Source organism: Echiichthys vipera (assembly GCF_963691815.1).
Source record: "Echiichthys vipera genome assembly, chromosome: 10".
NCBI classification, from domain to species: Eukaryota; Metazoa; Chordata; class Actinopteri; order Perciformes; family Trachinidae; genus Echiichthys; species Echiichthys vipera.
In genome coordinates this window covers 13,929,267-13,957,012 of record NC_139835.1, presented here as the reverse complement: position 1 = coordinate 13,957,012, position 27,746 = coordinate 13,929,267, and the positions used below count along the sequence as shown (strand labels likewise).

The 27,746-nt window shown below is 39.7% G+C and overlaps 1 protein-coding gene across 5 annotated transcripts in view; it reads left to right on the top strand.

Moving 5' to 3' along the window:
- epha3 (eph receptor A3) overlaps positions 1-27,746 on the top strand; it is a 102,405-nt gene that overhangs the window by 42,391 nt on the left and 32,268 nt on the right. For 3 of the 5 annotated variants that reach the window (XM_083921829.1, XM_083921832.1, XM_083921831.1), the window contains exons 4-8: positions 11,722-11,877; positions 14,693-15,052; positions 20,332-20,456; positions 26,741-26,903; positions 27,259-27,364. In XM_083921829.1, coding sequence (XP_083777955.1) covers positions 11,722-11,877; positions 14,693-15,052; positions 20,332-20,456; positions 26,741-26,903; positions 27,259-27,364 — 910 coding nt within the window. The remainder of the gene's footprint in view (positions 1-11,721; positions 11,878-14,692; positions 15,053-20,331; positions 20,457-26,740; positions 26,904-27,258; positions 27,365-27,746) is intronic. The other 2 variants (XM_083921830.1, XM_083921833.1) reach the window with 1 other exon arrangement.

The window sequence follows — 27,746 nt, the reverse complement described above, 5'->3', positions numbered from 1 at the left end:
GAGGGCTCTTTAGCATATGGCAGCAGCCACGTTCTGAGACTTGTGTGTAGGTGTCTGTGAGCTTGTGCATATACGTGTGTGTGTGTGTGTGTGTGTGTGTGTGTGTGTGTGTTTATATGCGTGTGTGTCCTTCAGCCGTCCTCAGGTGTTCCAGCAGTGAAAGTGATTTTCCCTAGTGGGCCTTACTACAGTTCTCCACCCAAACCTCAGCAGGCAGAGTAGCTTCTCCGCAACTGGGGCTCAATGTCAGCAACCATATGGATGCCTTTTCATCTGAAATACATTAGTAAAGGACCTCTCCTTACTAGAGTTAGAACACGGAAGTCATATTTATAAATAAGAATTCACTGTATACTAATTGAAACAGCTTATGGTTGCATGCAATATATTTAAAATTGAATGGAAGGTGCAGAAATATATGAACATAATGGTTAATGAAACCCAAGATAAAAATAATTTGAAAATACATTTAAAAATTAATTAGCACCTCAAATGTTTTTTTATACTGATTTCTGAATTAAAATATATATATAATAATTTTGAGGCTTAAAATAGTGTACTTTTTTGGGTTCGTGTGCTGTCTTTAACAGGGCCTAACATCCATTTCTGTGTTTAAGTCTTGCCGACTGAGCACACTGAAGTGGGTCACCATCATTGTGTTTGTGTGTGTGTGTGTGTGTGTGTGTGTGTGTGTGTGTGTGTGTGTGTGTGTGTGTGTGTGTGTGTGTGTGTGTGTGTGCGTGTGTTTGTCCAGCAGCATTGTAGATGGCCTATTTTCTCTTAAAGTAGAGAGTGTGTCCTCTCTGGCACTGGTCAATAAAACTGTCCTTGGGCGCAAAAAGAGGACCAGGCACATACACACACACACACACACACACACACAATGTTCATTTCTTAGTCGGATCCACATTGCTGCTGTCATTTTTCCCAGTAACAAGCCAGTAGCAGTTTTCCTCTACCCAGGAAAGTTTGGGTTGAAGGTTTGGTTTTCATCAAAAAGATCACCCAAAACAAAGGATGCATTGATTTGACGGGTTTGGTATTCGTAACAGAAAAGTAAATGTGCTGTAATCGATTACTTGTTTTTATATAATACTTACTACTTGCTAGTGAAAAAACAAGTAAAGGATGGAACACATCAACCTTCCCTTATCAGCATGGAAATGGCGACATGGTTGCCACCGGCTACTATTGTCACACATGGGATTATAGTACAATGGTCTGTCCGGCTCTAAATCACCAAGATGGCGACAGCTTATGTGTTTGTGTGCTTGGTGTTACATGACTGGTTATCAGTTGCATTCAAAGCAGCACAATAGTCCTGTAAAGGATGAGTGGAGGCAAATGGGTTTAAGGCCAGTTAGGTTGTGCAGTGTGTTTCCTAGGAGTGTAATTGGAAGTGGAAGTGGAATGTGGATGTGTGTGTAAGTGTGTGTCTGTGTCTGTGTTTGGGTAAGCGAGAGGGCATTAAGAGGTCAGTGCCATCTTCAAACACAATGCATGCATATACACACAGATGCACACAAATAGTTTGGCTTTGTGAAAATGGTATCAGTGTCTCGGTGATGGACAAGACAAATAGGTCTGTTGTTGGTGTGTGTGCATGGTAAGTGTGGGAATGTGCTAGTATGCTGTCATCTTTTCAATTGGTTCCAACCATCTCCCTCTCTGTTTCTCTGCTCTCAACCTCCTTCATCCTTTCTTTCTCCTCTATCTCTCCGTCTATTGAACACACACAGTTTGTGGTAACAAAGTGATCAATATGTAACTTAATTAATATGTGTTTATGTGTGTGGTGAAGTTCTGTCTCTCCACATTCATATCAGTGAAATTAACATAACCTCCAGTGTGTGTGTGTGTGTGTGTTTGCCAGTGTTCTGGTTTGTCCTGAATATTCTTACTGACCTGGCTAATCTCTGGAGTGTGGAGGGTGTAGGAAACAGTTATTACATCCCTGATGGATACAGCAGGGAGTTGATCCATGCCCTAGTGTGTGTACAGTGCTTGCCCTGATTTGCCCCAGTTTATTGTCCTTCACATAACATCAGCTTTGTACACACACACACACACACACACACACACACACACACACACACACACACGCACACACACGCACACACACGTTATTTTAATTAAAGTCCTGTTTCTCTCTCATGCCCCATTCATTTAGTTTAAAGGAAGGGCACTACATGAGGTACCATTACATACTGTCACGATGGAATTCTATAGAAAAAGTTTTTTTTTATGGAATCATTAGAAACATTCATAAAAGGTTAAAAATTTCATCTTTTCAACACAGAGTTTGAAATCTCCATAAATCTGAAATTTAAAGGGGACATTTCTTATTATTCAGGTTCATACGTATTTTAGGGCTCTACTATAACATTTTTTCATGCTTTAATGTTCAAAAACACATTATCTTCTCACACTGTCTGTCTGAATACACTCCGTTTTATACCTGTCTTTTAAAGCCTACCTTCCTGAAAAAACCTTAGTCTGCTCTGATTGGTCAGTGTGTCCAGGTCTTCCTCATCGACACTCTTAGTGTCTCTTCACCACCATTGCAGCCGGCGAATGACTGTAACGGCACTATAATGGCATTTTCTACCTACAGTTTGTATAGCGTAGTTGTGATATCACAGCTTTACAGAAGTCCTGAAGGCTCATTTAAAGGTACAGTTTCTGAATAGGCTGTGTAGATCTTGTCTGTGGATTTAGCATTTGGATCACATAAAATCAACCAAAAGACAGTATCTTGAGACTTGAGATTAACTGAGTCATGCCCCTCAGTGTTTTCATTAGATTTAAAGGGTCTCATACCACAGTGCAGCAGCTCAGCAAGTACATTCTACCACAATAGACATCTGATTTGTTCATATTTTCTAATTTCCTCTTAAACTGAGCAGAGCTTTTGTGAATATAAAAAAAGATTATTGCAGACATTTATCATGAAGATTAGACTGAAATATTACAGGCAATATTTGCTACAATTAAAATCTAATTTAGTGTAAGCAGCACACTTTAGCTAAACTGCTTGTGAGATGATTACATAACATAAATCGTTAACACACTCCTCATCTACCGGAAATAACTGTGTTTTTAATGTCAAAACATAATTATGGTAAATCTCTGTGTCTGTGGACAATGAGTATCACTTCATAGTCAAACATAAGCTTATGTGTATTTTTACTTACAAACATGTGTTTCCTTTCGGCTTTCCTGTCTGCTACAATACACATAATGTAGACCTTCCTCACCTTGCATTTCTTTCTGCTCCATAACTTCGACTTCACCTTCTCACATCCTCTTCCTCTGCCCCCCTTCATCTTCCTCTACTTCTTTTCATCCTCCGCTTATCCTCCTCATCAGGCTGCTTTATTATGCAAATGAGCATTGGATCAGATCACTTAATTAAGCTTTACTGTGCCAGTTTGCGTGTGCTTACACAAACGCACAAAACACACATGCACGGTAACTTTCTTTCACACAGACAAAAACTGCTGGTGGTGTGTGGCATAATGATTAGCATTCTGGACTCTGAGTCTCTCACACACACACAAGCACACGCACATGCACATGTGCGCGCGTGCACACACACACATGCTTCTAGGCAGCAGAAGAGTCTCTTTGAGTGTGTATAGATAAACAGACTTGAATAGCGGGGTCTCTCCAGGCCATTAGCCTGCAGTTAGCATCACAAACTCCAATCTGGCCCTCCACATCACTGCAGCTGGTGAAGCCAACTGCTTCATTTCTACGGCTGCTGAATCTGCTTCCTATGAGGTCATGGCAATGATATAACTGAACACCAAGATCATAAATTGATCTGGTGGCCCATTTTTAAATGATCTGGGAAAGTTAGATGAGCACTGATGCTAGTTTTCCTATCACAGAGCTGGTTTATTGCTGGTTTTAGTGAGAAATTTGAAGAAAGATGAAATACAGACACTTTTTAATGCCCCTTGTTGGCGTCATTAATCCCAACCACTTTTCCTAACCTTAATCAAGTGGTTTTGCTAACTAAACATAACCAAGTAGTTTTGTTTTAATTTACAATGTTAACAGCGTGTTTAAAACAGCAACCGTAGTGGAGCATCATAATGTGACACCAAGTGTTCCTGACTAAGAGTCCACAAGTGACAAGTTCTGATGAGAGGAAACGAGTTGAAATAAAACAAAACAGGCAGCTTGAAGTCATGCCATCTCATTATATAGATTTGGCCTCTTTGATTGAAGCGAACATTTTAAATCTCTATAACCATTCACTATTCTATTTCCCAAAAGCGTGCAATAAAGTAAGTAGGCAATTCCATTTCCAAATGTGTGAAGTATGAGCTCATTCTATGACACAAGGATTTCTCTGAGATTACAGACCTTTCTTTCCTTCATCATTCACCCATCATCTACAGAGGCTGCCCATTTCATAATTTTCCAGCTGAGTGATGAATTTCAGCAGTAACTTGGAACTGTACACAGATTCACAGATCTCTAACAAATGGACAAAGACACCACTAAATCCTGCTGATGTTGCTGCTATATCCCACCCCCATCTCATCCTTCCTCAAGCTGTGCCAGCCCATGACTGAAACAGCCACAATATAAAATCAAAAGCAATTATGACCTTAAGAGCTGAGAGCCAATTACAGGCCTTTGTTTTATTATGATTAGCTCTGGCAGCTCTCACCAGAATTACTTACAGAGGTTTAGTTTGGACAGTAAATGTGTCCTTCAGTTGATAGATACTGGCTTTGGAAACTTGTAGATGCACACAATAATTTATTTTCTCAGACTGGCAAGCAAGAGCAAAATGGTTCACCATACAGACATGCGTATCAACTCCAATATGTTCCCAATGTGATTATCATGGCAAATGACACAATAATTGAACATAAGAGAAATTAAGTGTGTAGCAATTTGCCCCAAGACACAACCTATCAGTTTTGATGATTGCTTTCATTTATATTTCTGACAAAAATTAGTTCATTTTATCGGCTTACGGACATATTAGCTTTAACAAATTGATTGTAATTCAGCATAATGGACGACTTCGTCACTTTGTCTGTTAGAGAGAACTGGAGCCTTCAGATCAAGGCGTCATTCTTTTTCTGTGACACATGTGCAGTTCATGTTTTAGAAATGTAATAGAATTGACAATACTTTTATACTGTAGCTGCATATTTTGTGCCAGAATTTAGTGTCTTTAAAATTTGGAAGATCGGATAAAGGATGGTAATGAGATTGCTTTCTCATTAGTCAACAATGTGCCTGTGTCATTCCATGACACGCTATTTTTAAACGATGACACAATTATCAGGCTATTATTTTATTGAAAAAAATAAAACTTGTTACTGGTTGGCCAAAAGGGGGATTTCATGGCAGGGGGCAAGATGTTTGCTGTTGCCATGTTTCCAGTAACATTACAAGTGGCTCAGGATAAGGCCGCCAGCCAAATGCCTAAGCTGTCAAAGTAAATAACTTTTTCCGTTTCAAAGAGAGCTATTCCAATTAAGAAAAGAAGGATGGAGCAGAAGAAAGAGAAGGGAAAGCCACAGAAAAGAATTAGAGGAGGGTGGGCAGGAAGAAGGGGAGGAGGTGGAGATGGAGGGAGATGGAAGGGGAGGAGAGAGGGAGTGGAAGTCATGGGAGTCTTGTTGGATTCAAGAAGAAAATAGGCAGAGGTGGTGTGGAAACAGGAAATCAATTGTTTGGTTGGATTTTTGCTCTTGCTTCATCTAGATTGAACCTTGAAGTGTGAGAGAGAGAGAAAGAGAGACATGGTGACCAGAGCTGAAGCCTGGGGTTAGGCTGACACAAAGATACGGGTCAAGGGAAAAGAAACTTCCTCACTTTCCCTGAGTGACACCAATCAATTTACAAGTAACCAATGAGGTCAAGGTCAAGAGAACACGAGTGATATGATAAGTAACATGTTGCATGTAATCTTGGGTCATGGTTCTCTGATGATTACAGTATATTATACCATTAAAGGCTTATCCAATGAAATGTATTCATTCTTATTTAATATATTATTTGTAAATGGCATGCCTTATTTTATGTAAATAAGTGTGAAATACAATGCATCATTTGAGGAGGACACAAGTGATATTTTGTTGTGCTTGCATAATGACAACAAAGTTCTTGAATCTTGAATTTTAAGATTATAACAGTAATTGATTTGTTATTTTAAAGTTTGTCATTTCTTGATCCAGTGACCCTGTATGTAAAACATTTTGTATAACTGAGCTTTAGCAACCAATCACACAAATATTCAGTTTTAAAGGGGTCATAATATTCTCAATTTCAGGTACATACTTGTATTTTTGGTTTCTAAAAGAACATGTTTACATGCTTTAATGTTAAAAAAAAACAACAACTTTATTTTTGCTCATATTGTCTGTCTGGGTATACTTGTATTCATTCTTACTAGCACAACATCATTCTTACTAGTACAAATGACGTCACTTTTGCCATTCACGTGTATTGTATTTTTAATTCTACATATGCACAATTACATTTGAGATATCTAGAAATAACATTCTGTATATCTGTAATGCCATTCTTACTCGGAAATTCTCCCATTTCAGATATCTATAATCCAACTGTTACTAGTCATATTTTTAATTCCAGATATCTCAAACATCATTTTGACTATCCAACTGCAAATTTCATATATCTAGAATGTCCATTCTAGATATCTAAAATGTCATTGTGGATATCTAGAATTGAAAGCCAATACACTTGATTGGCAATAGTGTCGTAATTTGTACTAGTAAGAATGACGTTGTGAAAATCTTAAATGAGAATTGTAGATAAGAAGAATGTCATTGCGGATATCTTAAATTATCATTCTGACTATAAGGATGCAATAAGGAGAAATGGTATATGGTTATCTAAAATGTTACAGATAGGAGTGCGATTTGATTTATTGTTAAAACCGCTTTCCATATGCAGTGGCACTTTCTGGCTATTTAAATTACAGTTGTGACATCACATACAGAACTATTGGCGGCACATTTAAAGGCACAGTTTCTGAATATGGGCTTTGTGCATGTCTCTGTGAGTGTTTTGATACTTTCACAGTATTTACATAGCATCCTGATCTGCTTTATAACAAAAAAAATCACCTTTTTTTCTACAATATTGTTCTTTTTCTTTATTTTAGAATAACCAATTTAGACAATAATCTGGGTTGTTTCATTTTATTTTATTTTTAAATCGGTTCCATTTAAAAGACACGTTGATAACAAAATTCTATCTCATCAAGGTCAGGATTTCAACCAACATGTAGTAAAAAGAGAGGGACTGCATGTATGTGGCCACTAGACGCATCCAGCAGTCACGTTAATTATTGATGAGGGTGTCCCATGACCTAGACTATTGATTGAGCAAATTGCAACCCCAGTTTTTTTTTACAACAACCATATCATGTGGCTGTCTGTGTGTGTGTAAGTGTACTGCTGTTTAAAAGTGAATGAAGGGATTATATTTCAGCTGTCATTATGTAGAACGTAGCAAGACATTGTGTTATACCCCTGTGTGTGTGTGTGTGTGTGTGTGTGTGTGTGTGTGTGTGTGTGTGTGTGTGTGTGTGTGTGTGTGTGTGTGTGTGTGTGTGTGTGTGTGCGTGCGTGCGTGAAGTGCGTGAAGTGCGTGAAGTGCGTGTGTGTGTGTGTGTGTGTGTGTGTAGTATTTGAAATAATTTTGATTTGAATGAATGCTTGTGTGTGTGAGAGGGATGTGTATGTGTATCACAAAGGACTACTTACAGGGATACAGTGATACAGTCCTTACATGATGTTCCTGCTGTTATTGATTTACAAATGAATAAAAGATGATTCAGGGGGATAACCTTCCCATTTTTCTCTTCAGCATTTTTTTTCACTTTCTCTTTTTGTCAAGGCAGTGATGCTCTTGTGAAATGTTTTTTTTTTTACACACACACATGCACACATCTGTTAATTAATCACACATACTCTGTCATCTGAAGAGGTGCTGCCTTTCCTCTCTTGGGGCACACACATGCACATGCTACCACACACAGTATCATACTATCTACTCATGCCCCTACACACACGGTGAATGTCAGTGTAACAAAATTTGGTTCTCCTCTAGATAAGTAGCTAACCTCCTGTGAGCCAAATCTGATTTTACCATCAGCCTCTGTCAGAGCTTTTTATCCTGGCAGACACACACAGGGAAGACGCAAGGCTTTTATTTTCCTTTTCCAAATGTTGTAAAAAATATTTTTAGGGTTTGCGGTCGAGAAAATACAACATATCACTATACTGTCATATGAAAACCTCATACTGTAAAGTGCAGCTTTGGTGATTGCTTTTTACATTGAAAGTTTATGGGATCCTCTCTGTGCCTAATAAGTTTCACGGCTGTGTTATTCACTGTGAAATCCCTATATGTTCTTTACCTTCAAGTGAAAATTAAGCTGTTTTTCTTACGTTTGTGGAGTGTCGACTTGCTAGGGTCATTCATCCAAGTCTAGTAAGATGTTAAGTTCCTCCAGCAGTTGCAGAGGGCCATGCTTAAAGGATAACTTAAGTCTTGTGATATTCTATATTTTCCTTAATATTAACAAATGGATCCTACTAGGAAGTATTTTTGGTGTAGCTAAATTTTAATCCAGCACATTTGTTCTGTACTATATATTGTTGTCCAAACACTATAATAGGTTTTAATGTATTTTAGTATAATAAAGCAGGTTAAGGTGCTATATTGATGCTCTGAAAGTGTCCACATGTTTACTATGCAGCAAAATGCGCACAGCCTGTATTCAGTAACCCTGCCATCCCAACCTACTGCAGGACTTAAGTACAATTGTGATGTCACAACTATACTATAGGTAGAAAGTGCTGCTACAGCGTACAGCCACTCCCAGGCCAGCTGAAATGACACGGCAGAGTACAGATGTTGTTTATGCAACTTAAAAATTGAGACTTTTACAGACGTTCTCTGTTGCCTATAACAGCATGTGGACTATCTTCCATGTAAAGGTTTCGGGACAGATTTTCTAGGAAACTCCAAAGGACATGACGTGTTGCATGCTCCCAAGCATGCCATGAATCTGCCATCAGTTGCTTCATGATGCTCGCTGATGGATTTCCAAACAGCAAGTTAGCGTTATTGTAAATGCCATTGTAATTAATTTTACAGCATTATGGCAGTGTGTGCAAGCACGCAGGCACACACAACAGGATGCTGTCTACAGTTCACGTACAAAGTTAACAGTTCACTATGGGTAATGTTTGCTAAAAAAAAACTGCAATCCATTTCAAAATTAAGATCCATGGACACATCTGAAAAAGTCCAAACTTATAAAACCTTTAACTGTACATTTTGAGATAAATTAACTGTCTTTATTTATTTAATTTGTCTTAATCTATTCATCTAGCAGAACATGACATGATATCATGAATATGACTTGGGATGTCTGAATAAGAAATTTAAACAAAAATATGTCCCTGTGATGTATACAGTATGTATATAAATATCTATATAACTGATTTGTTTCTAATCTGCAGTAAGACTAATGCCAGGAGTTATGGTCGGTAACTAAATGGAAACAGATCCAGTTGGACTGGAGCCCAGTGGTCCAGTGAATACTGTGAAAGGATCTTTGTCTGGTGTTATCCAGAGGTGAACTGTTAGGTGCATGTGTGCTCTGTCAAAGGTTGTTTATGGATAGAGGGATCAGATCTCAGTCTGCCACTGTTATGAGATTAATTCATTCTAACTTTTGTCTGTTTATCCACACTTCTGTTTTATGTTCTTTTTACATTTCTGCTGACCCTGCAGTTATCTTACTGCTTCTGTTTCCTGATTGGCTGGAGGTACTGGCTGTCAGGTCTAATTTCCTGGCATGCCCTCCAATCAGGGTGGTCTGTTTTGTGTGTGTCAGCAAGTGTTGTGGTTGTCATTCCATCAGTAGGATTATATTGGGCTGTTTATACCCGCTTCACATTCTATTACTCTCTCTCACACACGCACTGTAAAGAGGAGGTAGAGGAGTGTTTAGTGCAGCATGGGACCTTGGTGTGCCAGTGGCAGTGATGGATATGGCAGTAGTATCAGCAGTGTTGGCTTTCGCAGAAGTGTGTTGTCCACCACTGAGACCTTTTCTGCTGAGCCCACACATTGTGCTTGCTCACTGCTGTTGGTGTAGCCTTTTTTTGATCTTCTATGTGTGTGTGTGTGTGTGTGTGTGTGTCAAAGAGAGAAAGAGAGAGAGAGCGAGAGAGAGAGAGAGAGAGAGAGAGAGAGAGAGAGAGAATATATACGTATATATATATATATATATATATATACAGTATATACTACTACGGTAGTATACAGTATCTGTTTTTCTACGGGAAGCCTTTTTACAATATATTGTTTTAATAAAATGACCATGCAGTTCACCGGACTGGATGTAAATGTTGTTTCGAGCACTTTTTTTCAAAAACATTTGATGGTTTTCTAACACAAAAAAAGTCACATTTAAAGATACTAAATTCCTACCAAACACTGTCTGAACGCTGCTATAATCCTGGGAACCGTGTTATTTGATTTGTAGATACTACTAAGTGCTGGGTGGTATGACCAACCCATGTTATTATGGTGTTTTTTAAGATTATGTCAGTTTCAAGGTACTCCGCTGCATTTTGTTCTCATGAAGTGATTTTTACCATGTGATTTTTTCCTATAATAAGTAGATAGATAAATTGTATATCTTCTCAAAATTATGGATCTCTTCCAAGCATATCACGTTGAAAGTTAAACCACATTTAAATATAATTAAAAGGGGGGAATGTGTCTGAACACAAACATATTCCAACATTATGGGCAACAGTGTATTTTGCTATGTATTGGTATGGAGGAATATGAAAAAATCATATTATATGGGAACCTCAAACTGGTATACAGTCCAGCATTAATGTTATTGGCAGTAGGAATGTTTCTAGTGCATTAACGTACAGTACAATTGATGGTAAACCCTGCAGTCTATGTTTGGTAAAATGGACTTAACACTCATTGAGATTGGCTTTTGTAGGCTTCAATACTTTATATCCCATCATCAAGTCTAGATAAGATGAAAATAGTTTCACCCTGTGATTGAGAAGAAGAAAAAAAAAGAGTTTGATGGAAATAAATGGATAGAGAAAGACAAAAATACAAAGGAAAGTTTTGTTTGATCTTGCTTCCTACACAGACACACAAACATACATAGAGTCACTTACACATGCAATACACTTTGTACAGGTGGAGTGTCATCCCACTTGCCCAGATTGCAACAGCTTTGTGGTGAGTAGGAGTTAAAAGAGCTGCTGAGTGCAGATTTAACACCACAGATATTTAAAGAGAACAGTCCTTTTATCTGAGGGGACAATTTGCATTATTCATGCTGTGCCTTCTGAGAGATGAAAAGAGCGAGGAATAGAGACAAAGACATTTCAGAGAATTATTGTTTTTTACCAGCAGTCAATGGGTTCTTATTACATTAACAGCATATTTACATTCAGTCCTCTTATCAGAGTGTTTATGTGTGTGTGTGTGTGTGTGTGTGTGTGTGTGTGTGTGTGTGTGTGTGTGTGTGTGTTTGTGCATTAAATAACTCCCATATTTCATTCCTTTGTTGTAGGTTCTCCGGCAAAGAATGCAGCTATTAGATAGCTATCGACGTTCTGGTTCAGCATGGCACTCATGCATCTGTCTGTGTTCTTTTGTCTCCAGTGTGCAGGGCGGGCTTCTACAAATCTACGCTCGGAAATATGGAGTGCTCAAAGTGTCCGCCTCATAGTTTTTCTCACCATGAGGGGTCACTGCACTGCGGCTGTGAGAAAAACTACTTCCGTGCTGAGGAAGACCCAGCCTCCATGGCCTGTACCCGTAAGTGTGCTTTTAAATCACAGTTCACTTTACAGCAACATTTGGAGCTATTTGAAGAGAACATATGAGGAGTCAATTACATCCTGATGTAGGTTCCTCCCTTTCCACTGCCACTCATGTTTTTCTACCAGATACATGACCAGATGTACACATACCTATTTACAACACAAAATATATTTGATGAAAATAGACAAAGAGCCTGAACATCCCTGATTTATTTAAATGAACTCTTTATCACCTTTTCCCCTCCTTACATGGTTTTCTTTTGTCTCCCTCTGATGCAAATGGTTTGCAGATGCAGATGCCTCCTGCTAGCCTTCCAAAATTCATTCCCCATAAAACTATAAATCACTGCATTCCCTGATGTCAGGTTATGGATACATCCGCTTCTAAATGGGCTAGGAAGCAAAAAATGAAATCTTGCACCGTGTGGAGAACAGTAGAAAATACAAATGAACGCCCACAGCCATAGACAGAATCCTAATTAGAAAGACAGTCACGGCAGGTCCCTGTTGTCATTATCTCAACGCCATCTTGTCAACTAGGCAAATTTCACCTCACTGGGACAGATTGAACGACACAAGGGCTGCAAATGAATAGATACGTTTTCAGAAGATAATGATTATGATGATGCTGTTAGCGGTGGGATAGAGGTTGTTTGGAATTGACTGGGAATTTGAAAATGTTGGCACGAACATTAGAATAATAAACTCTAAAAAAAGTACACAAAAAAACATTTCTAACTATCTGGCATTTCCTGCTGTACTCAACATGCAACATGGGAGGTTTGTGAAACCACTGTCATAACCGTGTAGATGCCTGCTCCCAAGAATTCAGTTCCACCAATTAAAAATGCATCAATGCACTCCCCTACATCCCACAGCACCTCCTCCAAATTAGCACAGAAATGCACAAAAAAGTGCTTGTCCGCCTTTCTGATCATCACCGCCGCTGAAAGACGTTGTGAATTTGCTTTTATTTTCAAGATCTAGTGATCTCCAGTGATAAATTGGAGGCTGGAAAGAACCTAAAGAGAACTGCCAATACCCAAGTTTCTTTGTGGGGGATTGGAGATTACGCACACATCCTCAGTTCCTCAGTACACCATAATTCATGTCACATGTTAATATGATGTCAATGTATTATTTTGACATTCAGAATTAGTGCATGATTGCCTGCATGTGTACATCTGCATGCTTGTGCAGGTAATATCTTGTATGAATTAGAGGACCAAGAGTTTGGGGGAGTCGGGGGATTTAACTGTATAGGTGAGCCAGAGGACTGTCAGGGTCAGATTAGCATCAGATTCAGTCTCTAGAATACACAGAGATATATACATTATTATTAAAAATGGATACCGTTGACATTAATAATCTGTTTTCTCTGAGGAGGGTCTCAATGTGTTAGGGAAAAGAGTAATGGTTTTTACAGTAGATCCTGACAAATTATTTGGTGTTCATTGCTCGACTTGAATTGGCTGAGAGTCCCTTGAATGTTGATCTAAATGGTTGGGACAGATTTCACAATTACTGTGGGATGTGCTGCCTGTATGTCCTTTCAATTAAATGTGCCTTTTTTGTTTGGTTGATTGTAATGGGACGTCAAATGATTTGCATTTGGTGATTTCTGAGGAGACTTTTATATAAAATCATACACAACCATTAATTATGTTCTTTTACCATAAGTGTGAACGGTACTGTTGAAAAAGCTTAAATGTAAAAGCCGATATGCTTTCAGTTATAAACTGCTTGTGACTTGGGTATTCAGTCAAGGTTCTGCAAATCTGCTCTTAAACTTCGAGTCATGTTAGATTTGCTACAACATCAAGCACATCTTAAGAAGTCTTCAATGTAGATTTCATGAGACTTGCAGATGTTCTGATGTAAATGTCTGATTTTGGTGTATTTTTCTTCTGATTTCTCTCTTTCTCAAACATAGTCAACTATGCATAGTTTAGGAGTGAGGTAAATTCTTGTCAACTCAAACAAACCAAACAAAGAGTTTTTATCTCAAGACACAATCCACAAAGCCATGTCCCTCCTCCTCCTGCCACTTCTCAACAGAGTTATTTGGCAGTTTTGTTTGGTTCACCATGTAATTATAGTCATAGCTTTGATATAAAAATCTGGAAATATTCAGAGAGATCTGTTTTTAATACGACTGCCTTTTACTTGTATGTCAGTCTGAGTTTGACAGTTTTTTTAAGTGTCATGCCATTTTATTTTTTCATGCTGATCCAAAATGAGAGGAAAACAGATACATTATGTAGTACATGCACAGACTTATATTAACTTAACCCTGATATTACCATCATTAAACTTCATTAACAGAGGTTTTGAATACATTGTACAGCATTTTTTTACTACTTTCTTTGGTGAAAATCTCTGGTAGTTACACTTTAGATGACCTTTAGAGGATTTATTCCTGGAACACTCACTTTCTAGAAGAACAACAAACCTTTGATTGGGGTTTGTGTGTATTAATACACAAACTCAATTACATTTTTTTTTTATAATCCCATTAGTTTACAGTTTAGAATAGCGTGATTGTGTTCTTGAAGTTCATCTTAGATGCTGTGTGTATTCTTGTACTTGGAAGATAACTCTGCTGCTAAATCTAATTACATCTAATGTCAGTCTGCTGCTTGAAGTTGATATGATTTCCCCCTCTACCTCTTTGGTCTCTTTTTTTTTTTCACCTTCCTACTAATTACCTTTCAACCACCATTTGTTTTCCCCAATCCAAATATTGTTTTCCTCCTAATGACCCCGTCCTCCTTTCCCCACCTCATCTCCTTCTCTTCACTGTCTACCAGGACCCCCTTCAGCTCCTCGAAATGTGATCTCTTCCATCAACGAGACTTCGGTCATCTTGGACTGGAGCTGGCCAGAGGACACCGGTGGGCGTAGGGATCTCACCTTCACTGTACTCTGCAAGCGCTGCCGGGGTGGGGCCTCTAACGGCAGTAACGGGGGCAGCCTGCGTTGTGAGCCTTGCCGGAACAATGTTCACTTTCTGCCAAGAGCCACAGGCCTCCAAAACACCACTGTGACAGTGGGCGACCTGCTAGCCCATACTAACTACACCTTTGAGATCGAAGCGCTGAATGGTGTGTCGTCGCTCGCACCCAAGATGAGGCAGTATGCCGCTGTCACCATCACCACCAACCAAGCTGGTGAGATATCACAACAGATGGATGGATGGAGAAAGCGTGCACTCACATAATCACAGACAAAGCAATCATTTAAAGCTACTGATTATCAAAGCCGAACTTTGTTCTTCAAACAACCGTGACGCCAGGTTTCACTTGATTTCACTTAGTAGCTACACCTGAGTAGGAAGTGTACAGATCTGTACAGATAAACTGGCTCATTAAAGTAAAAATATTTTTAGATGAAAATACATTTTTAATAAAATAAAAAATTAAAAGGAATAGTAGCGACCTAACAGATGGACAGGAACACTTGCACTCCCTTTCTCCCTCATCCTCTAAATATCCTTATCATATAATAAACTTGCCTAAAATGTATATGATCCAAACACATGCACTCCAACCATCAGCCCTGGACATTTACAAGGCTATCCCAGGCCGCGATTCTCTTGTTTAACAACGGGGATCGAATGTCTGCCTCCTTCACTAAAAAAATATCTCACCCTTTTAACAGACCCTCTTAACGTGAGGATGGGCACCTAAAACTCCTATCACTCTTTTATACAAATATCTCTCCACACATCAAGTGTTTAGATGAATAAGAAGGCAAAGGGAAGTGGTGTTGTGAAATTCGAAGAATAAAATAAATCTAGCTCCAGTAGAAAGCGCCAAACCTCAGAAATCCCTGACTCCAGCAAGGAATGTGCAAATGACTGACAGTAGTGCACATAGATTCTTTTCCTTTTCCCGCTCCTTTCACTGTTCACTTACACAGTTTGCCTTTGTGTTTTGTAATGTTTTTGTGTCTGCAGTTCAGCATTTTTTTCTTTTCCTCTCAAATATTATCTCTCTCATCATTTGGACACAGGATTTTTTTTTTTACCTGTCGCTTCCAAACCCAACCCACACCCTGCTATTCTCTTCTTCTGTATGTGTTTCCTCAAATCTCTGGAGGGTTTTTTGTTCCAAATCTTGGGAGGTGATTTGTAGCACTTGGAACGTGGATTTGAGCAGAGTGAACAGATGGGGGTTCCTCTCATAAGTTGTCATATATTGAGGTCAGACACTCCATCACATCGTTGATGATAGGCAGATGGCAAGAGCTGTGAATTTAAACAGAGTGGTCAGAGTAGGTAAGTTGCGGAGCAGTGTGCTTGAAACCCTTTGTTTAGGTTTGAAGACATACCTGCTTTATTTCAGGGATATAAGACTTCGATTTACGTGTTACTAGAGGTGCTATGGCTGTATTCAGGTAGAATCAGTGAGGCAGGACACCCCAGTCACTTAGAACTTGTCACATTTTCTTAAAGGCCCAATATAAATCTTGAGATATACATTGGTTGTTTGATTATAAAGGAGGTTTGGGTGCTTATAAATATTGTGAACGTATCAATCTACAGAGAAATGCACACTGCCCATATTCAGAAACTGTGCCTTTGAACAAGCCGTCAGGACTTATGTACAGTTTTGATGTCACAGCTATACTATATATAGGCTGAAGGTGCTGTTGTAGTACAGATATTCCCGGCTGCAGTGCTGGTGCAGAGATGTCAAGAAAGCAGATACAGAAGACCCAGAAATGCTGACCAATCGAGAGCAGACTAGGCTTTTTTAGGGAGAAGTGTTCAAAGAGACAGGCGCTAAAACGTAGCGTTTCAGACGGGAGAGTGAATACAGGTATATTCAGACAGACAGTATGAGAAAAGTAATGTGTTTTTTGAACACTAAAGCATGCAAACATATTCTAGTTTAAGCCCACACTAAAACCATAAGAACAAAGACAAGGCATAATGCAGAAAAGAAATATGTATTTTTCTGTGATTATTAGGAATAGCTTTAGAGAGTTCGAGGAGAAGGACTCAAGGGCAAACATACACGCACACTGTAAGGATAGATAGATGTGTTTGCACTGTGTTGTCACACCTTGGCTGTATTAAAAGTGACAAGGTCCAGACATGACCTCTTTAAAGTGACAGGGCAGGGATGAGAGGTAAATATAGATTTTGTGTGTGTGTTTGTGTGTGTGTCTGTATGCGTGTGTATGTGCGTTCACGTACAGTATGTGCACACCAGTTCAGCTTGGAAATAAGTCAGGATTCAAATCATATGTTGTTATGAGGCTAAAGGGCAATAGGGATTAAAGCTATACATTAGAAGACAATCCATATGGAAAAGACAAAAAGCTTTAGCAGCACTCTGGAATCTGTTATTGGTAACCATTATAATCTATGGTTAGTCATGGGGATTCTTTCTGTGATCGGTGTATAAATTAGATCTGAAGAGGATGAGGAATTATCAACACTAGTGCTGTGTGTGCTCTGAATATTGAAAGCCATCTTTTATGTTTGAGCGATCATTAAATTAGATTAATATTTGTCTTTACACATCATAGATCAAGCACACACACAGAAGAGCAGAAACACACACCTTACCACCATACCCACCTTCCCTATACCACACACCGACACTGTCTTCTCCCTCTCTAAACAAAATATTTCAGCCTGCAGCTGCACACTCTCCATCAGCCCTGAGAGTTTGCGAGGATTAAGCATGTCAGTGCACTAACCCCACCCGTCTGTACGCTTTCTCTCACATAAACACGCACACACATACAGATGCCAAAGCTGTTAAAAGTTGGATTAAGTGTTTCCCCGGGAAGGAGCTGTGTCCTGGCTGCGCTGTCAAAGTGCTGTCAGGTAGCTCACCTCCTTCCATATCCTTTGCCCTCCACTCATTGTCATAACTATGCAAACAACACTGTAACTGTGATCCACATTTAGAGTGGTCTAATATCAACAGCCAGAACTGCAGCTGAACTTGGCAGTTCGACAGGAGAAAATGCAGGCACATACAGTACATATACATGACTGGACCAATCCCTTCTTCACCTTGCTTATAGATATATGATGATGTGGTTATCGGTGACCACATTGAAATATAGGCTTAGGGCACATGTACATGTACATGTTTAAAAAGTATGTGTCTAAATGAAAATGCAAAAACGCATTAAAGTGCTGTCAAGAGCATGCCAAACCAACAGGCAAATCATGTACAGGAGAAGGAGAATATGTTGTCCAATCAGAAGTATTCTAATGCTTCTTTTTCTAAATATAGTGGAAGAGTAACGCTACATTTGTGTGTAAACAAACAGACCTGTTAGCAAGTTTAGAACCAGCAGCGCTTTGGCCAAGTCCGCCATTGTGCTGGAGATTTCAAAAAGATCTGTTGTCAGTGACCTAAGATACATGTCGACATGTGGGCTAGGCAATAGAGAATCATTGCTTCAACAGTTCAAATCTCAATAACGTATTTCTTCAAGGATGGTAAAGAAAAATAGCTCAGCAGTCCAAGAGAATGTCCAAACAAAATGATGTGATTATAGACGGAAATGCAGAAAGAGACAGATGACAAGGAAACTAAAGACAAGAACAGATGGATAGGCTACTCTGTGATTCAGTCTGCCAACATCAGATATTTAGCAATGCTTTTAAGCCATTGGACAGCTTCTCTTTTCGTTGAATTCTACAGTGCCAATAAACTACTTCAAATAATCCACCAGTGTTGTACAGAATACATAAATCAACAGCTGTGTCCCTCGCATCACAGGTGAATGACGCTGAAGGCCAGTTTTTAAGGATGTTATGTGTATCAGTTTTACAGTTATACCATAGACAGAAACAGAGAGTGACAACAAATTAAGTGCTGGCAATAGACATGCAGAGAGAGAGAGAGAGAGAGAGAGAGAGAGAGAGAGAGAGAGAGAGAGAGAGAGAGAAAGAAGCAAGGAGAAGGAAAAGGAGGAGGAGAGGATCTTGAAGCTGCCTCCAAGCGGCCCAGACACAGTAAATTATTACCACCATAAACCACAGAGCCAATAAAAAGCACAGCCTCACCCCGCTATCAGAACCAGAGGGAGAGGAGGAGAGGAGGAGCAGGGGGTATAGAAACAGATTCTCCCCATCTGGATTCATTACAGGAGAAAAAAATAACTTCCCGTGGAAATGCACGCAAGTATATGCATGGATAAAGATACACACACACAAACACACACACACACACACACACACACACACATCCAGGCACACTCTGCTATATAATCACAATCAAGAAAAGCTTGAACATTTCAAAGACAAACATGTTTTTTCCTGTGGTCTAATAAAATTAAAAGTCGATGCCTCAGATGCTGGGCTGGCCCCGAAGCTGCCTGGCAATTAGAGAGCAGTAAAAAAGGGAAATGAGAAAGGGAGTGAAGAGAGGGAGAGAGAACGAAGGAGGGATGTAGGATTTGATAGAGGGAGAGATGTGCAGAAATTCTAGATTGGGACCATGTGAACTCCCTTAGGCAAGGCGCCGCATGGGTGAAAGATTGGCGAGGGAGAAAGCACCGCGATAGGGATGGCCGACAGCAGTGAGAGAAAGGGGAAGAGATGGTTTCAAATTAAATCACATTTCTGAGAAAGGAACAATAGATGCTACAGTTAACATTAAAGGACAAACCATTTTCCTTTATTATGTTTCCCCCAAGAATCATACATTCCAAAGCTTTTATTCACTCACTACTTGCTTGAGTTCTAACACTCAAGTAATCAACTGTAGAAATATAAAAATATGTTCACGTGACAAGAAAATGCCACTACTTCAAGGTTAGGTTTAATCTGTTAAGATGTATCAGTATGTGGATCTATATTATTAATAATTATAATAAAACATCGCATTTGTACAGCATTTCAAAATGCACTTTACATGGTAATAAAAACAATAACAGAAACCCTAAAAGCAATTACAGTATAAATATTGAAGGAGAAGAGTGTTGAGGCAACAATACAACTACCACCAACACAATTTTATGCTTCCACCAGCAGTATTAAAAACAGTACAAAACACTTATATGTTGATTCGTGGCAATTTCATTTTAATAGTAAAATGCATTCAGTTTTGTTTTGATGAGTGCAAGCTGAATCCTCTGATCTAAGCGCCATCCACTGCATTGCTCTCTCAGATGTGAAATGCACATGTGACTGTGATTTGAGTACTATACACTCTGTGTTTGAGTCTGTGCGTCTGTCTTTGCATAGATGCGCAAGCCAGCGTTTGCATTAGTGTACGTCGTTTCGTTCCACCCATCAATCATGGGCAACAGTCTTTAATGTGACCCCACTGGGCTGCAAACTGAATTAGGCTAATAGGAACCATAGACAATTGTCAGGATGCAACACCGGTAAGTGAAATTCCACTGAACCTCACTGTGAATAAACTGACTCTCTCTCTCTCTCTCTCTCTCTTTGTCTATGTCTCCCATCCAGCTCCCTCTCCAGTTACAGTGATCAGAAAGGAGAAGACATCTCGAAACAGTGTGTCCCTATCCTGGCAGCAGCCCGAAAGACCCAACGGCATTATTCTCGACTATGAGATAAAATACTACGAAAAGGTTGGTGAAGACTACATCACTTTTAATGCTCATGTGCCTTTTAACAAGGCAGCATCATGGCAACTGAGCTTCTTAATGACATAGTTCAACATTATTGGAAATACACTTTGTTTGCATTCTTGCCGAAAGTTTGATAAGAAGATTGATGTGATATCTGTCTGGTAAATATAAAGCCAGAGCCAGCATATAAGGTATAATGTGTTAACTGGTGAGTTTTAGAGCTGCAGGTGGGTGGATTTTGTAACGTTTGGAAAGAGCGCCCCTAGTTGTTGATATATCAAGGAGAACTGGATACCTAGTTCCAAGATGGCAAAGTGCATGCATACACTGAACACATCTTCAAAGGTTTGGTCACGCTTCTGTGTTTTTGGGCCCATTGAGCATGCTCACTAGAGTTCTTGTCCAAGCATGCCTGTCTAGGGCGTGCATGTTTGAGACTTCTTCTGGTTGCTGCCTGCTGACTTCCTGTTGGCTCCCCGCCAGGGCCGAAGCACAAAATTCTGGACCCTGCACATTGGTATTCTGTATGTTCATTCTAATATCTTTGTGTTTACTCAGTCCCTCTTTTTACCCCAGTCCGACACCCCAGATCCACACAGAAGTGAATGGGATACAATTATTTAATCATATAGTTCTTGGACGCACTCCTGATAATAAAATTAGTCATTTCAATAGGAATAGGAAAAAATTGTGTTGGGCCACTGTGCAAAGTTGCAATACTGAGTGTGGTCACTACGGCATAATGGACACACAGCCAGCCGGGACTTGGTTTCACCCCGTTTTCGATCTTTGCACCAACCTAAGCTAACCCAGCAGCTGTATTAACCAGACTGATACAGTGCTACAGTATCACTCTTTTAATTTAACTTTTGGAAAGAAAGTGAATCAGCAAATTTTCCCAATGAAAATAACTCTGCTGTGTTTGCTGGATTGTTTTGTCACACTACAAAAAAGTCTCAATCAATAGTTTTGAAATTTTATATTGTGTTTCCCTTATGCATAGAGAAAAGTTTAGGGTTAAAACCTTCGCCATGGAACCGATTTCGCCCGGTGTCTTTTCTTTCTTATCCTGCCTCTTCTTTTGTCACCACACCACCTTTCCCCTCTACTACTTTACGTCTATCGTTTCCTCTTCTACTTGTTTGCATTTCTGTCTTCAATCTTCTGCTTCATACTCCTCTCCTCTTTCCCTTATGATTACTTCTCTCATCTCATTTTTATCATCTCTCCCTCTATTTCTCATCCTGTCCTCCTCTTCTCTCCTCTCCTTTCCTTAATGGAGACAAGTTTTATGGCAGATAGTAAATGCGTCTGTGGGGTCGCTCATTCCTCTGTGAGAGAAATTAGTGCAGAACGAATTACACTGGCTTTCAGCACCGATGCTGTGCAATGGCTGACATTTGATGGGGAAATTAGCCGTGGATGCAAGTTTAATCACTCTGGCAGATTCAGCATGCAAATGTGTGTTTGTGTGTGTGCGTGTGTGCGTGTGTGCGTGTGTGTGTGTGTGTGTGTGTGTGTGTGTGTGTGTGTGTGTGTGTGTGTGTGTGTGTGTGTGTGTGTGTGTGTGTGTGTGTGTGTGTGTGTGTGTGTGTGTGTGTTTGTGTGTCTGTGTTTGTGTTTGTGTATGTGTGTCCCACAGTTTGCTTGAATGCCAAAAGTGGCCCCTAATCTCTTGATTAGTAGGCCGACAGAAGCCGTTTCCTCTCTGAACTCTGTTCCTTACTCAGCCATCCTTACCTAAGATTTTAAAACGGAAAAGTTAATGACTGACACTGGGTCAGAGCTCACTGTAGCTTAGCTGCGGTTTTTCAATCTCACATACGCTCACGGATAACAAATTATTATTCATTAAAATAAGATAGGGGAAAGAATGAAAGGGTGGTTTCCAAGTAAGAGTCTCTATGACAGCGTTTTGTAATGAAAAATCTCTTGGCGTTTGCGCTGATCCCTGTTAATCACATCGCCTCTCAGGAATTACTGGAGACACTCACGGACAAACACACACACAAGTTCCCAGAGGATTCTCCACTGCAGTATACATACCAAAGGATTTTAAACCCCAGACAAAAGGCTCTTCCAAGCAGAAGAGCAAACTGGGACAACCAGGGGAGACCCCAGTAACAAACCAGGATAGAGGTCTCTTCCTGTGGCAGGCAGAGGGGACACTGAGGGACTTCTATAGCATGCCAAGGATCAAGGCTGTAGGAGGACAAGAGTAAGAGGACACATTCCCCACACCAAGACCACACTAAGACTCGCTTAGGAGACAGAAGGAGGCTTTTAGAGACACATACTCCGACACACGCAGATATAATTGCATGGACGCATAAACAGGATGGTGAAACAAAACACAAAAACAGACCGGCAGAGATTAAAAGCGAGCTTTTAGCAAGAAGATGTTCAGATTTGCAGCATCAGCTGGGCTTTCTGTTTGTGGTTTTCTCTGTCTGTGTTTACACAAGTTTGAAACAGACATACACAGTGTACATTATCATGTAATCCAATAGCAATTTACCGATGACTCTAGCTTCTCTTTATATAGAAAAGGGAACATTTCGCCAACAACCTCACAACATCAGTCAGAGCAAAAGCACTTCTGCATGGTAGATGAATTACTTGATGGACCAATAGATTTCTGAGGTCAAACCAATGGCCGACAAGGAAAGTCATTGCAGTTATGTTTTCTTGGTGGGACAGGGCTGTTTTGTCCTGTGAGCTGGACAAGGAAAAGCATTGAGATGATATATCATATGCTATTTGTGCACTTTAAGGATTTTATTTTGTGAGCTCTATAGTGTGAGGCGGAACATAATTAACTGTCACAAGTAATTTAGTCTCTAAATCCTAAGTGCTGATTAGACTTCTCATGCTTAAAGTACTGCACCCAACATTTAATTTCAATATTTGCTGTCAACTGATGAAATGACTTGTAGCACATGAATTATGTTGAGGCACTGGAGACTCCAGTATCATAAATAACCTTCAATCTACTGTACATATCATCTGTTTCCAAAGTTACATGGAATATATCCTCTTTAGGAACAACTGGAATGATCACATTTCCACTTCTACTGTAGATTTCAAGTTAAACTTAAAGGCAACACATTCAACTCATTTTCAGGTTCATGCTTTTATTTTGGGTTTCTCAAGCATGCTTACATGCTTTAATGTTTAAAAAAACACACTTTTCTCACACTGTCTATCTGAATATACCTGAATTCACCCCCTGTCTGAAACACTTTTAGAGCCTGTCTCTTCAAGCACCCCTACCAAAGAAGCCCAGTCTGCTCTCTGATTGGTCAGTGTTTACGGGTCTTCGGCATCTGTGCTCTCACTGTGTCTGTATCCTCCTTGCTCCAGAGGAATGACTGTAACGGCACTGTTGCAGCATTTATACCTTTTATATACAGTATATCATAGCTGTGACATCACAAGTCCTGATGGGTATTTTATACTTTCACAGTTTTTTTTATGCACCTCAACCTGCTTTATACCGTTGTATGAAAAAAACATGGAAATCTAACTTTTTTAGCATTAAAAGGAAAAAACAAAAAACTGATACAATGACAGTGCCTATATTACACTAATACCAAATGTATGTAACTATATGGTAATAGAATTTTACAATGGCAAACTTGGAAAAAGCCAAGATACAAATGCGGTCCTGATGACTGATATGATAACATTAGGGGGAACTTCTTTTGGAAGGGCATGGAGTGAGGCTAGGTGTTGTGGAAGAGTGAAACCATTCAGACTTTTCGGTATCTGTTCTCTTTTTGCTCCCTGGGTTCTTCCTATTTTCTAGGTTAAGCTGTTCTTCAGTTAGCCAAATGACAACTGTACTGTAGGAATAATATCATGTAATACTGTTATGTCACTACATTTTCATGCAGTCCTGCTATTTTTTAAATAGTAAAAGTAACACATTTAGGCTAAGGCTAGGTGGCATATAAACCACTTGGGAAAGGAGAAGATGGGAAAAGTTGTGTGACATTAATAGCTGACGTGATTCATTACAAGGAAATCCTTGCAGCTCATTATTTTGTATTAACCCCACCCAACCAGTCTTAAGTTCCTGTCTTTGCCCACACTGCTCTCTCCACCAGCACATACCACTGTGTCACACTGTCGTGAAACCAGAGGCCCAAGTTTCCAAAGTGTTAGGGCTTTTCCTGAGATATGCATCCTATATATGGGAATTCTTCTGGAATGTTTGATGATATTCTTGGGAATTCCCAACCAGGAAACTTCCCAGAACAAGAGACGTGTTCCATCTTTGGAAATCCCAGGCTAACTACATGAGCTTCCTGTCGCTTCAACTGGCTAAAGGGCGCTCTATGGTCGATAAGGCATTTCCAAGTGCACTTTGTGAAAATAGAATTTGTGGGAATACACTTTGCTGATAGTTTTTACATCTTTTATCACTGCAATCTAAAGAGCAAAGAGGGAGCTTTAGATCCACTTTAATTTGGGGTGTTTATTTAGTCTCAGATTGAAGGAATGCTGGCTGAAACGCAGTATTTATAAGACTTCTGCTGTACATCTCCTGTTTTTGGGTCTGCATGGATTTGCATCTATGTGTGTGTGTGTGTGTGTGTGCGCGTGTGTGTGTGTGTGTGTGTGTGTCTGTGTTATACAAGCTATAATTTGCTACAGCTTTGTTTAGATTGTCAAAGCAGAATGCAGCACAGAGGCCATATTAAATTCTAGCAGTCTTCTGGTGTGTGTGTCTGTGGAGACACAGACACACACACAAACACACACACACACACACACACACACACACACACACACACACACACACACACACACACACACACACACACACACACACATACACACACACACACACACACACACACACACACACACACACACACACACACACACACACACACACACACACACACACACACACACACACACACATACACACACGCACACACATACACAAGTCACAACCACACAGCTTGTCGGGCTGCAGTATGCATAAAAGAGAGGTGTCAGACATGAGTTTCTTTCTCTGTCTCTCTGTATCACACATATAGACACACAGCAGGGCTTGTGCCACACCTGTGTGCGATTTTTCAGGGGATCACATGCTGTCCTGAATGCGCAACGGTGACAAGCTGCAAGTCGATTTATAGTTGTGATGAAGAGTTTTCCCAGTGCAGGTCTGGTGTATCAGTTACCTCCTCACACATTTAGCAGTTTAAAAAGCTTTGTGCGCCATAAAACTCTGATCCACTCCATTAATGGGCCTGAAGTTTCTTTTGGACGCTCCTTGCATGCGTGTGTGTGAATGTCTACGTGTGTTTATGTCATCGCCCATACCAATGAATGCCCCTTTATAACTGGGTCTATAAAGTAAGGATTTAACCATGCCTGAACCTGATTCCACCTTGGATGATTTTCATGAGCCTGGCTATGTCGCAAAACGTGTAGCTCATTTTCAGGATTGTTGAAGTCATGTCTAATAGGTTGTCATTAAGATTTATTGGCCTTGTATTTTGTTCCTATTTAGCAGTTTGTTTCATAGCATCGGATTGGTGCTATAATTGTCTGATTGCAAGCCTTTTTGCAGCATGGATTGCCTCATCTTGTAATGTAAATTTGCTATTGTATTTTACTTTTACTTTTACTTTTCTTCGTGGATTTGTACTTATGACATCTTTGTATAAATCTTGAATGGCGTTTTTCTTTTCACAATTGATTTTATATTAGTTACAGATCATGTTTTTTTCAATCAAATGTGTATCTTTCCTGATGGCAACATCTAAATAGGTAACACCTGACTGTAATTGAGCATACGGCACACAATTATACATCAAAATAGAATAAAATAAAATTGTGTCCTTTTATCCTTACTTTGGAAATATCACTGCACAAAATAAGACTTTTTTAAAAAGGATTATTTCTATCTTTTATTTTCTCCATCTACCTCCTGTCCTCTAATCATTTCTCCACCGTTTTCTTCCTTCCACATCTGGAAACAATGTGGCAAATGCAGCCCTGCTGTGTAAATCCTCCTGTTGTTTTATCAGTGGAGATCAGTAGGAGAGAAGTCGTAAAATAAGAAGGACATTATTCATCAGATCGGGAGGAAGGCTGTCAAACTCTCTGGGATATATGTGCCATTATGTGCATCTGTATGTAAATGTACATGTACATTTCATTCATTAATAGTTCCGATCCAGGCTAAATATTATATATATAACTGTCTCGCAAATATTGAATTCCTTCCTCTGTATGTCTCTTTCTTTGTCCGCCTCGTCTTACAGGAAGAGCAGGAGACCAGCTACACCATCCTCCGTGCCCGGAGTTGTAATGTGACTCTGAATGGTCTGAAGCCCAACACCGCCTACCTGCTGCAGATCAGAGCTCGCACAGCTGCCGGATATGGAGCCAGTAGCCCCAGTTTCCAGTTTGAGACAAGCCCTAACTGTAAGTTCAGCTCAGAATTGAAGTTTTATCATAGTTATTTTACTGCTGTTGGAAATATGGTTAACGACAGGGCTAGTGCTGTCCTTTTAAACGGAATAACTGTTAATGAATAGTAATATTTTGGAGGCATTCTTACAGTGTGTGAACTACTTTAGATTGACTTGCTGTTGAATTGTTTTATATAAATAAACTTGACTTGAATTGACTTGGAAATCACATAAGTATGCTATTTTTTTATCTTGGTTTCAGAAGCTGTGTAGGGTGAAGCAATCACTGAAAAATAATTGATGTGTGTATTTTAATGAGTTTGTTTTAAAATTACGTTGCTCGTTGCCTGTTGCTCTTTGTCTTTCAGCAGCCTTCTCCATCTCCAGCGAGAACAGCCAGGTTGTTCTGATCGCCATTTCCTCTGCCGTGGCCATCATCCTGCTCACTGTGCTGCTCTACGTCCTAATTGGCAGGTTTGTCCTCAGGTCACTTGAGTTGATTCCCAGCAATCCCTCTGTTCTTTCCCCTCAGTGGTACCTGAAAGTGGATTAATATATGTCTTTTTTAAATTTATCACAAACTATTTATTTAGTTACACCAAATAATGTTTTCTTTACTGTAATACCTGCAACATGTACTGTAACAGCTGTATATAGGTGTTTTTGTGTATAAGAGAAAACTAAAAATTGTTTCTGTGTGTGTGTGTGTGTGTGTGAGTGTGTGTGTGTGTCTGTGTGTCTGTGTCTGTGTCTGTGTCTGTGTGGCTAAACTTGGCAGTCAGTACTGTTCAGAGAGAGTATAAATCCATGGCTCATTATAAGACTTACTGATCCCCTCTTGGTTTATTAGAGCTGG